At 34.5% G+C, this 16,051-nt stretch overlaps 1 protein-coding gene across 7 annotated transcripts in view; it reads right to left on the bottom strand.

The window, feature by feature from the left end:
- LOC128207397 (patatin-like phospholipase domain-containing protein 7) overlaps window positions 1-16,051 on the bottom strand; it is a 72,188-nt gene that overhangs the window by 43,597 nt on the left and 12,540 nt on the right. For all 7 annotated transcript variants that reach the window (XM_052910280.1, XM_052910285.1, XM_052910281.1 and 4 more), the window contains exons 7-13: window positions 15,602-15,679; window positions 13,235-13,296; window positions 8,841-8,907; window positions 8,497-8,577; window positions 6,140-6,284; window positions 5,883-6,004; window positions 2,388-2,600 (exon numbers count right to left, since the gene is read on the bottom strand). In XM_052910280.1, coding sequence (XP_052766240.1) covers window positions 2,388-2,600; window positions 5,883-6,004; window positions 6,140-6,284; window positions 8,497-8,577; window positions 8,841-8,907; window positions 13,235-13,296; window positions 15,602-15,679 — 768 coding nt within the window. The remainder of the gene's footprint in view (window positions 1-2,387; window positions 2,601-5,882; window positions 6,005-6,139; window positions 6,285-8,496; window positions 8,578-8,840; window positions 8,908-13,234; window positions 13,297-15,601; window positions 15,680-16,051) is intronic.

Raw genomic sequence — 16,051 nt, 5'->3', positions numbered from 1 at the left:
TGAACAAGAGTGCCTTCTGTTGGGTTTTATTCAGTAGAAAAAAAGAGCATAACTGCGCGTAACTGCACATTTATTAAAGATATGAGGCCTGCTATACATGTGTGTATTGCTTCTGGCGACGTGTGTAGCCAATTACATTTGAATATCTTTAACAAAGCTAAAGTTAAAAAAAACAGAGCGCTCAAAGCTGACAAACTTCATTTGAACGAATTCAGCTCTTGCTTCAGTTAAAAACAAGCATATTTTTCACACCATGCAAATCTGGGCAATTAACTCGGGTATTAGTAATAAGGGTAATAAGGAGAAAATACTTTCAATGCTTGATCGTTACTTTTCCTGTGCTTTTGTAATACTTGTTTTACAAATTGTCTACAGCTGAACTCATCCAAACAGATCTTAATATTAGAAAGCAGATTGTTGTTTTATGCACCAGACTTGCAAAAGTTGATAATTGTTACAGGAGTAGTAGCCTGTAATTTAATCAAAGTTACAAGACCTTGCACAATATTACAAGACCGAATAATTTCACCAACAAAAGTCATGTTTTCAACAGTTTTCAGGTATTCGGCCTTTTTTAAGATAAAGCCATGGACCATAAACAGTGAAATAGAATCTGACCCATGAAACTCTGAATCAAACATAACAGCTCAAAATAAAATTGAATTAATTTAGGATTAATATGGATAAATAGAGGATATTTGTTTATTTCCGTGTAAGATCGGATTTTATTTCACGAGTGTCATAGAAAAACATATTTTCACGAGTGGCGAAGCCACGAGTGAAAATGTAGTTTTTTTATGATCACGAGTGAAATAAAATACGATCTTACAGTGAAATAAACAAATTTTCTGTTTCTTTTATGCTTATTTTCAGAGTTTTATTTGTTTTTTATTTATTTCTGAATTACCCCCTTTGTTGAAAAGGGTGGGCTTTAGGCCGCTACCCGTGGGGCGCCCCTCACGCATAGTTATAGCTGTCAATTTTTCTACTTTCGGTTTGCTGAGAAATAGTTCTCTGCTATTCATTCTTATAGCTTAATATTCGCTCGTTTTTTATTGCAAAGCTTTATGAACAGTAAACAATGAAGTATTTTTAGTGCACATATGTTCCAAAAAATAATGAAAACACTTTTTATTTTAAGATGGGCATGAATACAAAACCAAATTACTATGCCACTATTTAAAGAATGAAAATTTGGAAGGTCAAATGTGTTAGCAAAACAAATGTGGATACTCATTGGATTTTAACCATTCTTCTTAGTTTAAGACTGCATGTACGCGTGTTTTTATAGTAAGTTAATATACAGTCATCTTACTGTCAGAGACCAGTCTGTTTCGATTTAAAATGTTTGTTTTCCAGATAAAGAGTAAATGCCACGCTAGTTTGTTGACACATTTTGAGGTGTGGGTGGGGTAAAAAAAATATTGGATCTATCTGTAAATTGTGTGAATTCTCCAGGAAGCTCATTTTACGTACTACAACGGTTAACAGTTCAAAATACATTTGAACGAGGATATAAAATTTTATTTATGTTCGAACAGTTGTTTTTGTCTGTAATTTGTTTGGTATGAAAGCAAATGTTCGAACATTCAGCTTCAAAGATCAGTAAAATGTTTGATAAACCGGTAATAAATGGTAAGTTGTTAATTTCCAATTATATATTTATTTAAATTTATAAAATATTTCTTTCTTTTTTTAACATTTTTTGACATAACTTACCGAAGTCCAATGTTCTGTTTTGATCAAGGCAAGTACATGTAACAACAAAGGAATTTAAAAGTAGTCCTGAAAGTTATTTCACTGTTAAACCCCCATATTTCATCATAAAGCATGAAAGAATGAGAAATACATATCAAATCATATTTCATAAGCAAATACATGTGTAAAATGGTGTATCCATGTATTCTGTATATGCACAACAAATGGTTAATATTGCAACATATAATATCATAATTTATTGTATTGATATACAATTAGGTTGGGCCACAAGTTATAATCAATATTAAAAAAAACACATCATAGATATTCTTACCTTACACATAAAGCCTTTTTAAATGATACCAAAATATCATGCATCCAAATTTCACAGTCATAATAAGACATGATAATATTGGGCAGTGCCAAACAGGTAGTTTATGTCTGGAGAGAGGCAGATTTGGGTCTCAAGAGAGGTTATTTTAACGAAAACACTGACTCCTCAATTTGTTTGCTTTTTATGTCTTATGTGTGTATTACGTAGAAATTTAATGTTATTTTAAATAAGTGCTTAGCATCAAAACAAACCCTGCTATAATAAATGCAAATTTTGAGCAAGCCTGAAAAGCATTCTACTAGCACAGGCTTGTGCTAATTAAGATCACTAATGTTCATATTTAAATAACACTAACTTCAATTTTGAGAATCTTGACTAAATCTTTCTTGGCCATTTCTAGGATGGTTTCATCAGAGAAAGATTCCCTGCTCTCTGTGAGTGTGGCCTCTCTTTGCTCTCTGGACATCTCTCTGGACACTGCCTTCGCTTCTGTGGATGTTATGGGCATTGAATGTCGCTTTAGCTTTATATGGGAATTGGAAGGAGATGTGCTGGGATCACCTTCATCCTGGGAAAATAATTGGAATAAATAAATATATTCTGGAAAAGTGTGGGCTCTCTAGACATCTCTCAGGACACTATGCTATCCTCTGTAGACATGATGGGGTCCAAATGACCCTTAAGCTTCATAAGGGAACCAGACGGTTATATGTAGGGTCCACATTCACTAGTTTAGGGAAATATACTTGATTAATACATTCTTAACGGACACAAACAGATAAGTCATGTCTCTTGACATAGCTCTTGCCTCTTAGGACAAAATGGGATGAAAGTGCTGCTTGAGTTTCAAACAGGAACTGGAAGTAGATATGCTTGGAGAGCTTTCATCAAGAGCCGGGAGAAATAGGTTCAGAAAAGTTAAGAAAACCAGATTAATACACAGACATACATGTAGATCAGAAGCATAACAACACTTTATGGACCTGGTTCAATGATGACTAGACCAAAAAAAAAAAGACCTGTGTTTCTGGTAATATGCCGAAAAAAAATGGGATCGGTCGGTCGGGATTTTTTTTTTTTTTTTTTTTACAGTTTCAATTTCATGCAAAATTCTGTTGCATCAAATCAATTATATTATATCTAAGCTTTCCATAATTAACAAAAGTCAGAAAAAAACAGCATTGTTTAATGTCTGAAATCATTTCCTTACCTTCGACTACCGTACTTTCCCGCCAATTTTGCCCATGAAATTTGGTGTTTTTTTGGTATACAATACTCCTTTATAAGACGATTTAGAACAAATCCAGCACTTCAATTTTTACAAATCTATGATGATGTTCTAGCCAAACAGTCATTTATCAACTAAATTTGTTAATTTGCTTGAAGAAAATCACCGATTTTCTTGTCAACTGTGAGCTCTTTTATGTGGAGGTAGGTTAATAACAGAACAAGTAAACGCGGATAAGGATTTATTTTACGTATCTTATTTTATTATCTATAATATATCATTATTCTCGTAACAATCAAAGTTTCATTCATATTCGTAGTGAATTCAAACATTTCGGTCATTGTTTTAAGGTTTCCAGACGACGATAATTGATTTTTATATTTTTTCAATCGTATGGTATTTTCTCACCAGCCTAGACGAAATCCTGGCAATCAAGTGGTATCATACGGTATCCGACCGACCGATTTAAATACAAACCATAGCCACGCGCCTTTGATCTTATTACCGCTCGTGCTCTGACGTCACAAATTGTACAGTTTGATCTGCAGCCGGCACATTCCTATAAATGTGTTGTTAAAACTTTCACATGGTTTTTGTTTGGATTTCAGTTGATGGGACTTAAATTAGGCAAAATAAATAACCATTGATAATTGCTAATTTATGTCAACCTGGCAGTTAAGCCTGTATGAATTCGCAAAGCCAAATCATAAGAAACCTGCATGATATACGCAAAGCCTAATGTAAAAAAAGTAAGTTCCATTTTGGACATGGATAAATAATTTTATAGAAATAAAAGTTTATTCTCCGGAAACAGAGACAGACAAACAACGAAATTACCGACGATATATTTAATTTTTGATTTTTTACTTTTATGCCTAAAAAAAAGATTAGGGTCGGCAAGGAAAAAATAGGGTCGGTCGGGTTACCAGAAACAGTCTTTTTTTTTTGGCCTTAACTAAAAACTAGAGCTATCACTGAAGGTGATTCATACCCCCGAATGCTGCCATGATATGAAATTGCAGTCAACTATTTGGAAAGCCAACCTATAAATGACAATTTTATTTTATGGACTATCGTCAGTTGTTCATTTTTTGATTATGTTTTTAAAAGTTAGAAAAAAGGCTTTAAACAATATCAGTGATGCTAATACTGAGATGTTAATACTGATATATTTGATGTTCTGTTGCACATGATATACAATTGCCTATGACCATCTATAAAAGAGTTAGGTTACTTTTTTTTTAAGTTATGCTCCGGACAAGAAAAAAGTAACAAAGGGCAATAACTCTGTAATTGGCTGAAATAGAATTACGGTTCCTGCACACTGCACTTCCGGTCATTATGATCTATCACTGTATGAAGTTTTATTAAATTCCATCAAACAGTTTTCAAGTTATGCTCCGGACAAGAAAAAGTAACAAAGGGCAGTAACTCTGTAATTAGCTTAAAAAGAATTGCGGTTCCTGTACACTGCACTTCCTCTTATTATGATCTATCACTGTATGAAGCTTTAATAAATTCCATCAAATAGTTTTCAAGTTATGCTTCGGACAAGAAAAAAGTAACAAAGGGCAGTAACTCTGTAATTAGCTGAAATAGAATTGCGGTTCCTGTACACTGCACTTCCTCTTATTATGATCTATCACTGAATGAAGCTTTATTAAATTCCATCAAATAGTTTTCAAGTTATGCTCCGGACAAGAAAAAAGTAACAAAGGGCAATAACTCTGTAATTGGCTGAACTAGAATTGCAGTTCCTGTACACTGCACTTACTCTCATTATGATCTATCACTGTATGAAGTTTTATTAAATTCCATCCCAATAGTAATGCTCCGGACAAGAAAAAAGTAACAAAGGGCAGTAACTCCGTAATTGGCTAAAAAAGAGTTATGGTTCTTGTGCACTTCACTTCCTCTCATTGTAGTTTACCATTGTATGAAGTTTCAATAAATTCCATCTATTAGTTTGCAAGTAAATGTCTGGAAAAAAAATTGACAGCAAAAAAAACAAATAAAGGGCAATAACTCAGTAATTAGCTAAAGAAGAGTTATGGTTCTTGAACATTGCACTTCCTCTCATTGTGCTTTACCATTGTATGAAGTTCAAATGAATTCTATCCAGTACTTTTCTCCAAGTTATACTCCAGACAAAAAAGTAACAAAGGGCAATAACTCAGTTATAAGCAAGAATAGAGTTATGGTTTTTGTACACTGCACTTCCTCTCATTATGCTCTACCCTTGTATGAAGTTTAATCCAATTCCATCCAGTGGTTTTTAAGTTATGCTCCGGACAAGGTAAATTGCAACGGACAAAACGACAAACCGACCGACTGACCGACCACAGGATAACTCCAATAAACACCCTTCAAACTTCATTTGTTGGGGTATAAAAAGAAGCCAAGAGACCTGAAGCATTGAATTTCAATGCTTAAATTCTTTAATATCAGTCTCAAATAAAACCAACCTGTTGTTAAAATGAAGTCAGGCAAAAGATCAATATTTATCCAATAATAACTATGAACCAATCCCGACAACTAAATGCTCAAACAAGCCAACACATTAACTGTCGACAAATCATTCAATTTTAAGAATTGGATTGAAGTTTATAATCATCCTCAAACCTGTTTTGTAAAAGATGATGAACTAGGACCTCCCTTAACTCTGGCCCTGAGACAAGCAGTTTCAAAGTCTGTTATGCTTTTCTTTCCCTCATCCTCTGTCATGCTGGGGGTCTGGACACGGACTGTCAACAGAAACAACATTTATCAAGATAAAAAAATTCAGGACTTTTTAACATTAGAAACTTGGAACATTACAAAACAATAATAAGCATGTTGTACACAGATAAATTCGGTTTCACTAATGAAATTTTCAATACCTTGTGAAGTGTTCCTTTCCCCAGGTACATCGCTTCTCTCCCCCTCAGACTCAGACATACCCATGCTACTGTAACCCCCAAAGCGACTGGCTGCCTGAGAGCTTATAGCGTGGATAGATAAGGTCTTCAGCTCTATGTCACAGCGCTATAAAGGTAACATTTGTTACAAGCTTTCACCTTGACTCTGCATAAGTCACAAATTAACAAATAGCAACTTTTGATCATATATTTCAATGACTTTCATGTAATCTGACAAAAACCCCCCAAGACCTTGAAGCTAATTGACATAAAGCCAAACCATTCTAATGTAAAATATAAGTATGTACAGTAAAACTGCGGTCGTTCGAACAAGCGGTCGTTTTGAGAACCGGCGTTCCCTCGAGGTCACTGCTTAGTCCTGAACTGTTTTCCTTCTATTTTCATATAAAATATTCCTACGCTGCATCGAAACCTAATTATGTCGAGGAGTCGAGCAATATACTCGGTCCCAAGTACACAAATCATGCACAAAACCTTATTGCTCCCTCGAGGTCATAATTTCACACATTTTCCCGAACGCGTGTTCCAAAATAAACAAACAATTGCTAGTTGTTAAAATTTTCGCAAGTTGTAAAAATTGCAGTTGAAAGAAAATTTGTGAAAAACTGTTTATCACTGTTAACGCATGACCGATATTAGTTGATATGGGCATTTGAGAAGATAATTATGAGAAGTTAATGACGAGAAGTTAATTGTGAGAAATATAAATGAGTAATAAAAATATGAATACCGTATTTTCTCGACTATAAGGCGATTTGCTTATAAGACGGCCCCCTAACTTTGCCCATGAAATCTGGTGCTTTTTGTTTCGACTCGCTTATAAGACGGGGTCAATTTTTAAGCAAATCTAAAATTCTTCCTAATGTGTAAAAATGTTCAAGCTCAACGGACAATTATCCACTTTCGCGGTAACTGTTTTTGTTTTACTCAAAGAAAATGGCGGTCAACTGTGAGCTCTCTATTTGGAGGTAGGTTAAAAATGAGTACATAAGTTTGCAGGACAGGTCGTTACTTATCGGAATTGTAATAATTAATCAATAACAACATATGTTTGTTTTAGCATGTTTTTTTTGAAGACACCAATGAAGTTCTTCGGCAAAATAAATGGCTTCAATAACATAACTGCGAAAAGCCTAGGCATGAATAGGTGTTTGTTTAGCAATAATGCTTTAGGCAATATTGTCCCTTGATTGGCGACGAACATAAAGGATTCATATTCGCATTGTCATTTGTTTGCTTAATCAAATTGACATTAGGTACCTACATCATATTAAGATTCCAATTTATTGATTTGATATATCTGTCAAACTAATTATACTGACACGCGCCATGAGAAAAAATGCAGATATAACTGTACACTGTGTGACGTCAGAGCACGCGAGGTGAAGAGATTTCGTATTGTTGTTTACTTAATTGCCCCATACTTGTATCAGCAGACGATATACTGGATAGACGAATACCCTATGTAAAATTTTACTGATTTTAACTTGAATCTTTTTTTAATATTTTATCGACTCGCTTATAAGACGGGTCCCCTACTTTGGGGGTAAAAATCGGGACCTAATTTCCCCGTCTTATAGTCGAGAAAATACGGTAAACACTACCCTATCGATCCAACATCGGAATCTGTAAATTTGTAAAAATAAACATTTCCATTTATTGATATTTCTTTTATTTTAAGTATACATTTTGTATTCGACAGCCTTTGAACATATGAGCGATTTTCCACAACGCAACACATAATCGTGTCTTAGTACAGTCGGTATGACGACTTCAAACTTAAAATACACTGAAATATATTTCACCACAGACTGGAAAATTGAAATATGAGTCATTCGAAACATCGGTTCCCTCGAGGTTTGGGCTCGGTCCCCGGCGTCCTCGAGCGATTGCAGTTTAACTGTATTAAAACCAAACAAAAGATGGATTTACTAGTAACATGATAACCATGGACAATCAAACACACATGGACTTGGATACTCTTGGTCTAAACAAAGTAAGTAATCATGATCAGTGGTCGTAATTAAATTCAGCTCCATATCAATTGGTTGCCTACATGAGCAGTAGCATCATACATAAAAAAAACCCATAAAAATTTTGCTGAAATAATGTTATATGAAATACTTTGTCTAAATTTGTGGTGAGTTAATGTTAATGATGTTTCATAAATTAATCAGGTTACTTATTAACTATGTAGTGAAATATAGCCCCACGAAATTTAAACCAAACCAATATGGCCAAATCTAAATTATCGAGAAATAAGGACTACATGTTTAAAACAATACACTGTATAATGAATAGCGTGTTTGCTGACGTACCCTGTTAATGAGTTCACTACTCAGCCCCAGGTAGTTGTGCAAGGCAGTGAAGGTCACCCGCTGGAGCCGAACCATAATCACCTGGTAAATATGGACAAACAATAATCATATACCAATATAGAGGTTGCGGAACACTACATCTATAGATACACCTACATGTTGGCTACATTACATTTAGTGCACTACATCATCTCAGTATGGGTTCATTGTACAAGTTAAGAATGACATGTACAATAGCAAAAGGAAAATGATTTATGCAAGTATCAGTGAGACTATAAATGCTAGTTTGAAGTGAAAAACAGGTCACAAAACTTTTTATGGCCATGAAGAATGAGTGTACATACCTGAACCACTCTGACAAGAGACTCTGGAAATCTGTGGAACAGAGACTGGAATGCAGACGCTGGGAGCCTGAAACACATAAATCATGTGTGATATCTGTTATACAAGAGCACAGTGAGCATATGCCAACATTATCATGTTTTCTCAGCCTATAAAGGGCATAAGTCAACAATAACTTAAGCCTTGCTATTTACTACATGTACGTGAATTGTCACCTGTAACAAGTGTTCTAAGTTCTATGTGACTATGTACCAATTTCCATGGGACCATCTTGAACAGTTCTTAATTGATGGCCTAGCTTGAAATTGTTTACAAGACTCTAACAACAGCACTCAGGCCATGAAAATACCTCAACCTTTTATTTTACCGACAATGGCATAGCAGCTATAACAATATTACAACTTTTTTTTAGTTATTGAATATACAACATATGTATATATTTCAAGGATCAAAAACCGTTTGTATAAAGCATTAAAAGTTTAATACATTTAGTCCAACTTAAGGCTTTAAAATACAGATGAACCTCTGTTAAGTTGGCACCAACGGGATACAGTGACACTGACTTGAAAATACTTAATGCACCTGTGGAATTTCAGGCAAGCTTATTTTAAAATCTGGTATTTAGAATCATTACCATCTAGCGAGAAGAACACCAGAGTTTATAAGAACTGTTACATACATCGAAGACAAACTACAGTAGAGCCATCACAGGATGTGATAGGGGCCCTAATGATAGCATATAACTGAATTGCGGAGTGGTTTGAGGGCATGTTCAAAGTGAAGTGCGGAAACTATGGAAATATGAGCCATTCTGAGAAAATGATTCTCTTTTACCAGGACTGATTTATGTTCCAGAATTCAGATATATCTAAATTTGTCATGGATTATAGAGGAAATTGTTGGATACACTTACCAAACAATCTAAGAAGATAAAGCCAGGAATATGAAGCAAAGTGAGATGATCAACATACATGTATTTTTTCCAATCAGTAAGTTGCATCCACTAATCACTTTGCACATATTCATATTGGACTTTATGTACTTTCAAAAACACTACCGGTACATTGCCTTTTCTGTATTGATGTTTCAAGTTTCATTCAATTAGCTTTCAAATATTCTCAATCTATTTTAAACTAGAGCTATCACTGAAGGTGATTAATACCCCCGAACGCCGCCATGATATGAAATTGCAGTCAACTATTTGGAAAGCCAACCTATAAATGACAACTTTATTTTCTGGACTATCGTCAGTTTTGATTTTTTGATTATGTTTTTAAAAGTTAGAAAAAAGGCTTTAAACAATATCAGTGATGCTAATACTGAGATGTTAATACTGATATATTTGATGTTCTAAAGCACAGAATATATGATTGCCTATGACCATCTATAAATGAGTTAAGTTACTTTTTTTTTATACCAGCTGTTATAAGTAATGATTTATGTAAACATATTTAGAAAGGAAAACACATAAAATGTTATGGATGGTTTTTATTTTTTTATTTTGTACATTTCCGATTGTTATTGTTAAAATTAGAAAAAAACACTTATATAATTGTTGTGCATTGCACAAGTTCACATGTCAATCAATAAAATTTCCAGTTATGCTGAGGGACAAAATTTTGATTGAAAATAAACAATCAAAAGAGCACTAAAAATGTATGTGAAATATAAACAAACCTCTTTTGCCTGAACTTTATGTATTCATCAACTTGGTTCTTCCATGAACTTTATTTAAACTGTTATCACTGATTGCCTTTTTTTATGAAGTAACAAAGGGCACTAACTCTGTGATTAGCTAAAATGTAGTTGTGGTTCCTGTACACTGCACTTCCTCTTATTATGATTTATCATTGTATGAAGTTTTATGAAATTCCATCTAGTAGTTTTCAAGTTATTGTCCGGACAAAAGTTTGACAAAAAAAACAACACAGAAAAAGGCAATAACTCTGTAATTTGCTAAAATATTGTAATGATTCAGGTACACTGAACTCCTTCTCATTGTGCTGTACCATTGTATAAAGTTTTATTACATTCCATCCGGTAGTTTTCAAGTTATGCTCCGGACAAGAAAAAAGTAACAAAGGGGAATAACTCTGTAATTGGCTGAAATAGAATTGCGTTTCCTGTACACTGCACTTCCTCTCATTATGATCTATCACTGTTTGAAGCTTTATTAAATTCCATCCAATAGTTTTCAAGTTATGCTCGGGACAAGAAAAAGTATTAAAGGCCATAACTCTGTAATCAGCTGAAATAGAATTGCGGTTCTTGTACACTGCACTTTCCTCTCATTGTGCTTTACCATTGTATGAAGTTTCAATAAATTCCATCAAGTAGTTTGCAAGTTAATGTCTGGAAAAAATAACTGACAGCAAAAAAAACAAATAAAGGGCAATAACTCAGTAATTAGCTAAAGTAGAGTTATGGTTATTGAACACTGCACTTCCTCTCATTGTGCTTTACCATTGTATGAAGTTCAAATGAATTCTATCCAGTACTTTTCAAGTTATACTGCGGACAAAAAAAAGTAACAAAGGGCAATAACTCAGTAATAAGCAAGAATTAGAGTTATGGTTATTGTACACTGCACTTCCTCTCATTATGCTCTACCATTGTATGGAGTTTAATCCAATTCCATCCAGTAGTTTTTAAGTTATGCTCCGGACAAGGTAAATTGCAACGGACTGACCGACAAACCAACCGACCGACCGACCACAGGGTGACTCCAATATACCCCCTTCAAACTTTGTTTGTCGGGGGTATAATAAGTAACAAAGAGCCATAAATATGACAATATGAAAAATTGGAAGTTATATAGCTGTCAAGAAAGAGCATAATTGTTACTGTGAGTAAGTGTATGAAGTTGATATCTTCAATAGTTTAAGGTTATTAAGAAACAAAAAGAAACATGTGTAATTTTAAATAATCAATATCAATATTTACTTGCCTTCAGTCATCGAAATAAGACTTTTGTATGAATAAGCCCAAATTCTGAATTTTTTGCTTGGCATTTTTGAAAAAGCCCTGCTATATAAAATCCAGAATTTGAGCTGGAAAGCATTTTACCAGTGTAGGGCTTGTGGGCTTTTGCTAATTTTGACCACTGTGCCTTTAAAGAGCCCATTGTGACTGTGGGTAAGGATATAAAGTTGATTTTTTCAATGGTTGTAAAACTAGTAGGAAAAAACATGAAAAATGGGTAATTTTTAAAAAACTTAGGGCTTAGAATACTTAAGATAGTGTTATATACTTTGTAAGGAAAAAGCACATTGTTACTGTAAATGTATGAAATTCAAAGTCATTATATTCAATGGTTAAAAGGTGATTAATAAAAAACATGAAAACTATGTAATTTTTGAAAGTTACTAAGTGCCATTTCTCTTACAATATTTAAGTTGGAGTAATATAACTTTATACGAAAGAGCGCATTGTTATCATGAAGTTTAAAGTTGATATCTTCAACGATTGTAAGATGATTAATAAGAGCTGTCACAGCTTTTAAGTTTAAGGATTGCGAAGTTTTGGTGAAATGTCTTAACCAGTAAAAAATAAAGGAGCAAAATCTACATTATATGCAAGATAGAGTTATCATACTTGGTTGTATAAAGTTTCAATGCAATACATCAAGTAGTTGCAGAGTTATTGACTTATATGTGCTAACATGCAAAACCTTATCCAGAATTTGTTTGTCAAATGATAAATGACTTTTTTTGCATTAAAAACAGTTCTCTAACTTGGTTAAAGTCAATTTGGTTGGATGGTTGAGTACCGTTGAATAAAGCATCAATGCAATACATTAAGTAGTTGCTAACATATTAACATATAGGTGCGTACATGCAAAACCTTAACCAGAATTTATATGACAAAAATTAAACGGCAATCATTATTACAAAACCAACTACAACAACAACAACAACATTAACGTTAAAATAGAACACATTGTTATTGTGAGTAAGTCTGAAGTTGATATATTCAATGGTATTAACATTATTATGAAAAACCATGAAAAATGTGGACAGACAAACAGACAGATAGAGAGACAGACTGACAGGGTGATAACTATAGTGAATTAAATATTAATTTAAAGACAAATTTACAATCAAAATATATTACAAAAGGATTGAAGATCGGCCGGCACAAAGCTTATTTGCAAACCACTAGGGAACTCTTACCATTTTCAGACAATCAACGAGTTCCTCTATAGAAAAACACATAACGCACATAATATCAGTCTGAAAATTTTTCTGATATTAATTTTACGCGAAAGATCGTGAAAGCATTAATTCATCCATGTATTGGTCAACACGGAGACACACTAGTGCTTGGTGTGAAAGTAGTGTGAAAGCAGTTGCCTGTGTCTGTAAATACAATGTGAGCAAGAACAAATGTTTCATACTTTAAAATGGTGGAGTCCACAACTGCACGACCTGACACCGTCTTGTATGGCTGAGGCTTTCCCTTGAGAAAAAAAATCAACAAAATATAATCACATGTAATAGCATTTAATAATTTCTTATTTACGTATGAAAGAAGTGTAGTTGCACTAGAAATGTGTCCATAGAACACGGATGACCCCACATGCAGCATTTGTCACAAAAAGAAGGGCCATTATTTTGTCCATTCTCCATAATGTGCATCAGTTCCACAACTAAATAACATCAAATACATTCCTGAAAGATCTCATGCGTGTTTGACTAATAATTTTGAAGTTATGAGGAACATAAGATCAACAAGTCCAAAAATGCCAACTTTTGCTAATTCAAGGGCCAAAACTCTCGTTGTATCTGATCAACATTCCCCTAAGTCAGGGCTTGACGCTTATTCTAATACTTGGTTGCCCGAAGGGCAACCACCTAGCCATTTTCACTTGCCCGAATGGATTTTTTACTTGCCCAATTTGTTTGGGCTCATTTTGTTGTTATAACCCATTTCCAGATTCAACCTGCACATCAGGGCTTGCTGTATTTGAAATAAATCAGTTGTCATGAAATTTGTAACTTAGCACATACATTCAAATTATTAAGGATGAAATAAAATTGAATTATACGAATGAACAGTCAACCTCTTATCTTAGCCTTGTAATCCTCCTTTATTCTGAAGTAAATTACAATTTATCGCAATGTAAAGTGAACTCGTAAAGTTCCAAAAACCGAGCATCCGAAAATTCGAGCAGTCCGAAAAATAGCCAAAATTACCATTCTCGCTGCGTCTGAGTCCAGGAAAATTGTTTCCCCAAGACTCTACCCAGCGTTGTTTTAGTTTCTTTTCATACTTTTTCTCGGATGACTTAGCCTTTTTTTTCGTTTGAAACATTAAAAAAACAGTGTCGACTGTCAAAACGCCATTTGTGTACATTGTGAGGGCATTAACTGGAATGCTAGCTATTTGGATTTGGTGCAGCTCACGCGATTGGCCAACAGATCTAGATGGAATTACTCGAGCTCTATCGGAAAATATTCGGCAGTCTTCGCCATCATAGTTTCGAATGAAAATGTCAGAGGAGCTCCGTTTGACCCTATTTTTCGAGTCAACAACCAATGAGTGCATTAGTTTCGGTTTGATAAATACTCTCCAAGAAGGAGAGTACGGACTACTATTTTTTACTAGAAAAGTCGCCACTATGACAAGTTTTTTTTGTTACTGCCCGATCGGGCAGGTAGATTCTAAAAACTACTGCCCGCCTGCAAAAATTACTTGCCCCGGGCAATCGGGCAGTGGTTAATGTCGAGCCCTGCCCTAAGTTTCATGACTCTAGATGAAATAGTTTCGAAGTTTGGATCAGCACAAGTCCAGAAATGCCATTTTTTGGCAATTGAAGGGTTTTACTAACTCTAGTTTTACTAACTGCAGCGGGAAACGAAATATTCCCAGGAGCACAACTTCATTACCCCAACAACAATCCCGGTACCATTCAAGACTCTTGGTTAAATACATTGCAGTTTTGGACTTTTGAGAGACACAAGTCAAGAAATGCCAGTTTTGGCTTATAAACAGCCCAAAACTCTGGTTTGCACATCTTCATCACCTAAATAACATTCCACCAAGGTTTCTTGACTATAGGCGAAACAGTTTTGCGGGACACAAGTCCATACATGCCAATTTAGCTAATCCAAGGGCCATAACTCGTTTTACTAATTTTAGCGAGAAATTAAACCCAAAGGGCACAACTTCATCAACTTAATAACATTCCGCCAAGGTTTCTTGACTCAAGGTGAAATATTTGTTGGGTTATGAGCGACACAAGGGCTAATTCAAGGATCATAACTCTAGTTTTACTTGTTGCAGCAAGAAATAAAACCCAAGGTGCACAACTTCATCACTCTATTATCATTCCCCTAAGGTTTCATGTCTCTAGATAATACAGTTTTGGAGATTTGAGACACACAAGTCCAGAAATGCCAATTTTGCTAATTCAAGGGCAATAACTCTGGTTTTACTAAGAGCAGTTTGAAACAAAACCCCAGATGCAGAACTTCATCACCTAAATAACATTTCACAAAGGTTTCTTGACTCTAGGTGTAATAGTTTTGGCGTTTTAAGTGACACAAGTTTGCAAAATACTTTCGGATGGACTGATGCATGCACATCTATGCAAATCTATATGCCACCCTCCCCCCTATTTGTGGGTGCATAAATTGCTAAAGTTCTTTTATGCATGTAAGTTCATTAAATTTCACTTGGCACACAAATTTTTGCATGTACGAGTACAAACAAAAGCTCATTGATCAGAGTGACCCTGTTACTACAAAGCCGTCCTACTTACCGTGATAAAATCAAGGATACTGAGCAGACTGTGAATGCTGTCTCCAGTCCCAACCTCCTTCACAAGGTAATCACTACCCTGAAATAAAATCAACAATGCTCATATCTTGTTTATCATTGAATGTGGTCAGAAAAAGGTGACTATAATTATTTTAGTAAACATTTCATGCAATTTGCACTGCTTTTCATGCACATAAGAAAGAATGCATATATCTATAATATGGTGATAACTCCTGCATGGCATAAAATGGCCTACATCAGTCAAGTAGTTGCCAAACAAAATGGAGAGCATGCTCATAAAGTTTGGGTTATCTGCTGAAAAAGCATGAAGTCAAAGGGTGTTTGTAAAAAGAAGAACAAGTACAGAAATACATGTATCAGAACTTACAAACAAATTTAACATCACAATCAAATATAACGAAATTCTACTTGTATCTAATGCTAAAGCACA

This window comes from Mya arenaria, chromosome 11 (assembly GCF_026914265.1).
Source record: "Mya arenaria isolate MELC-2E11 chromosome 11, ASM2691426v1".
Taxonomy (NCBI): domain Eukaryota; kingdom Metazoa; phylum Mollusca; class Bivalvia; order Myida; family Myidae; genus Mya; species Mya arenaria.
The sequence above is the reverse complement of the archived record's forward strand: the minus strand, read 5'-3'. Positions and strand labels throughout refer to the sequence as shown.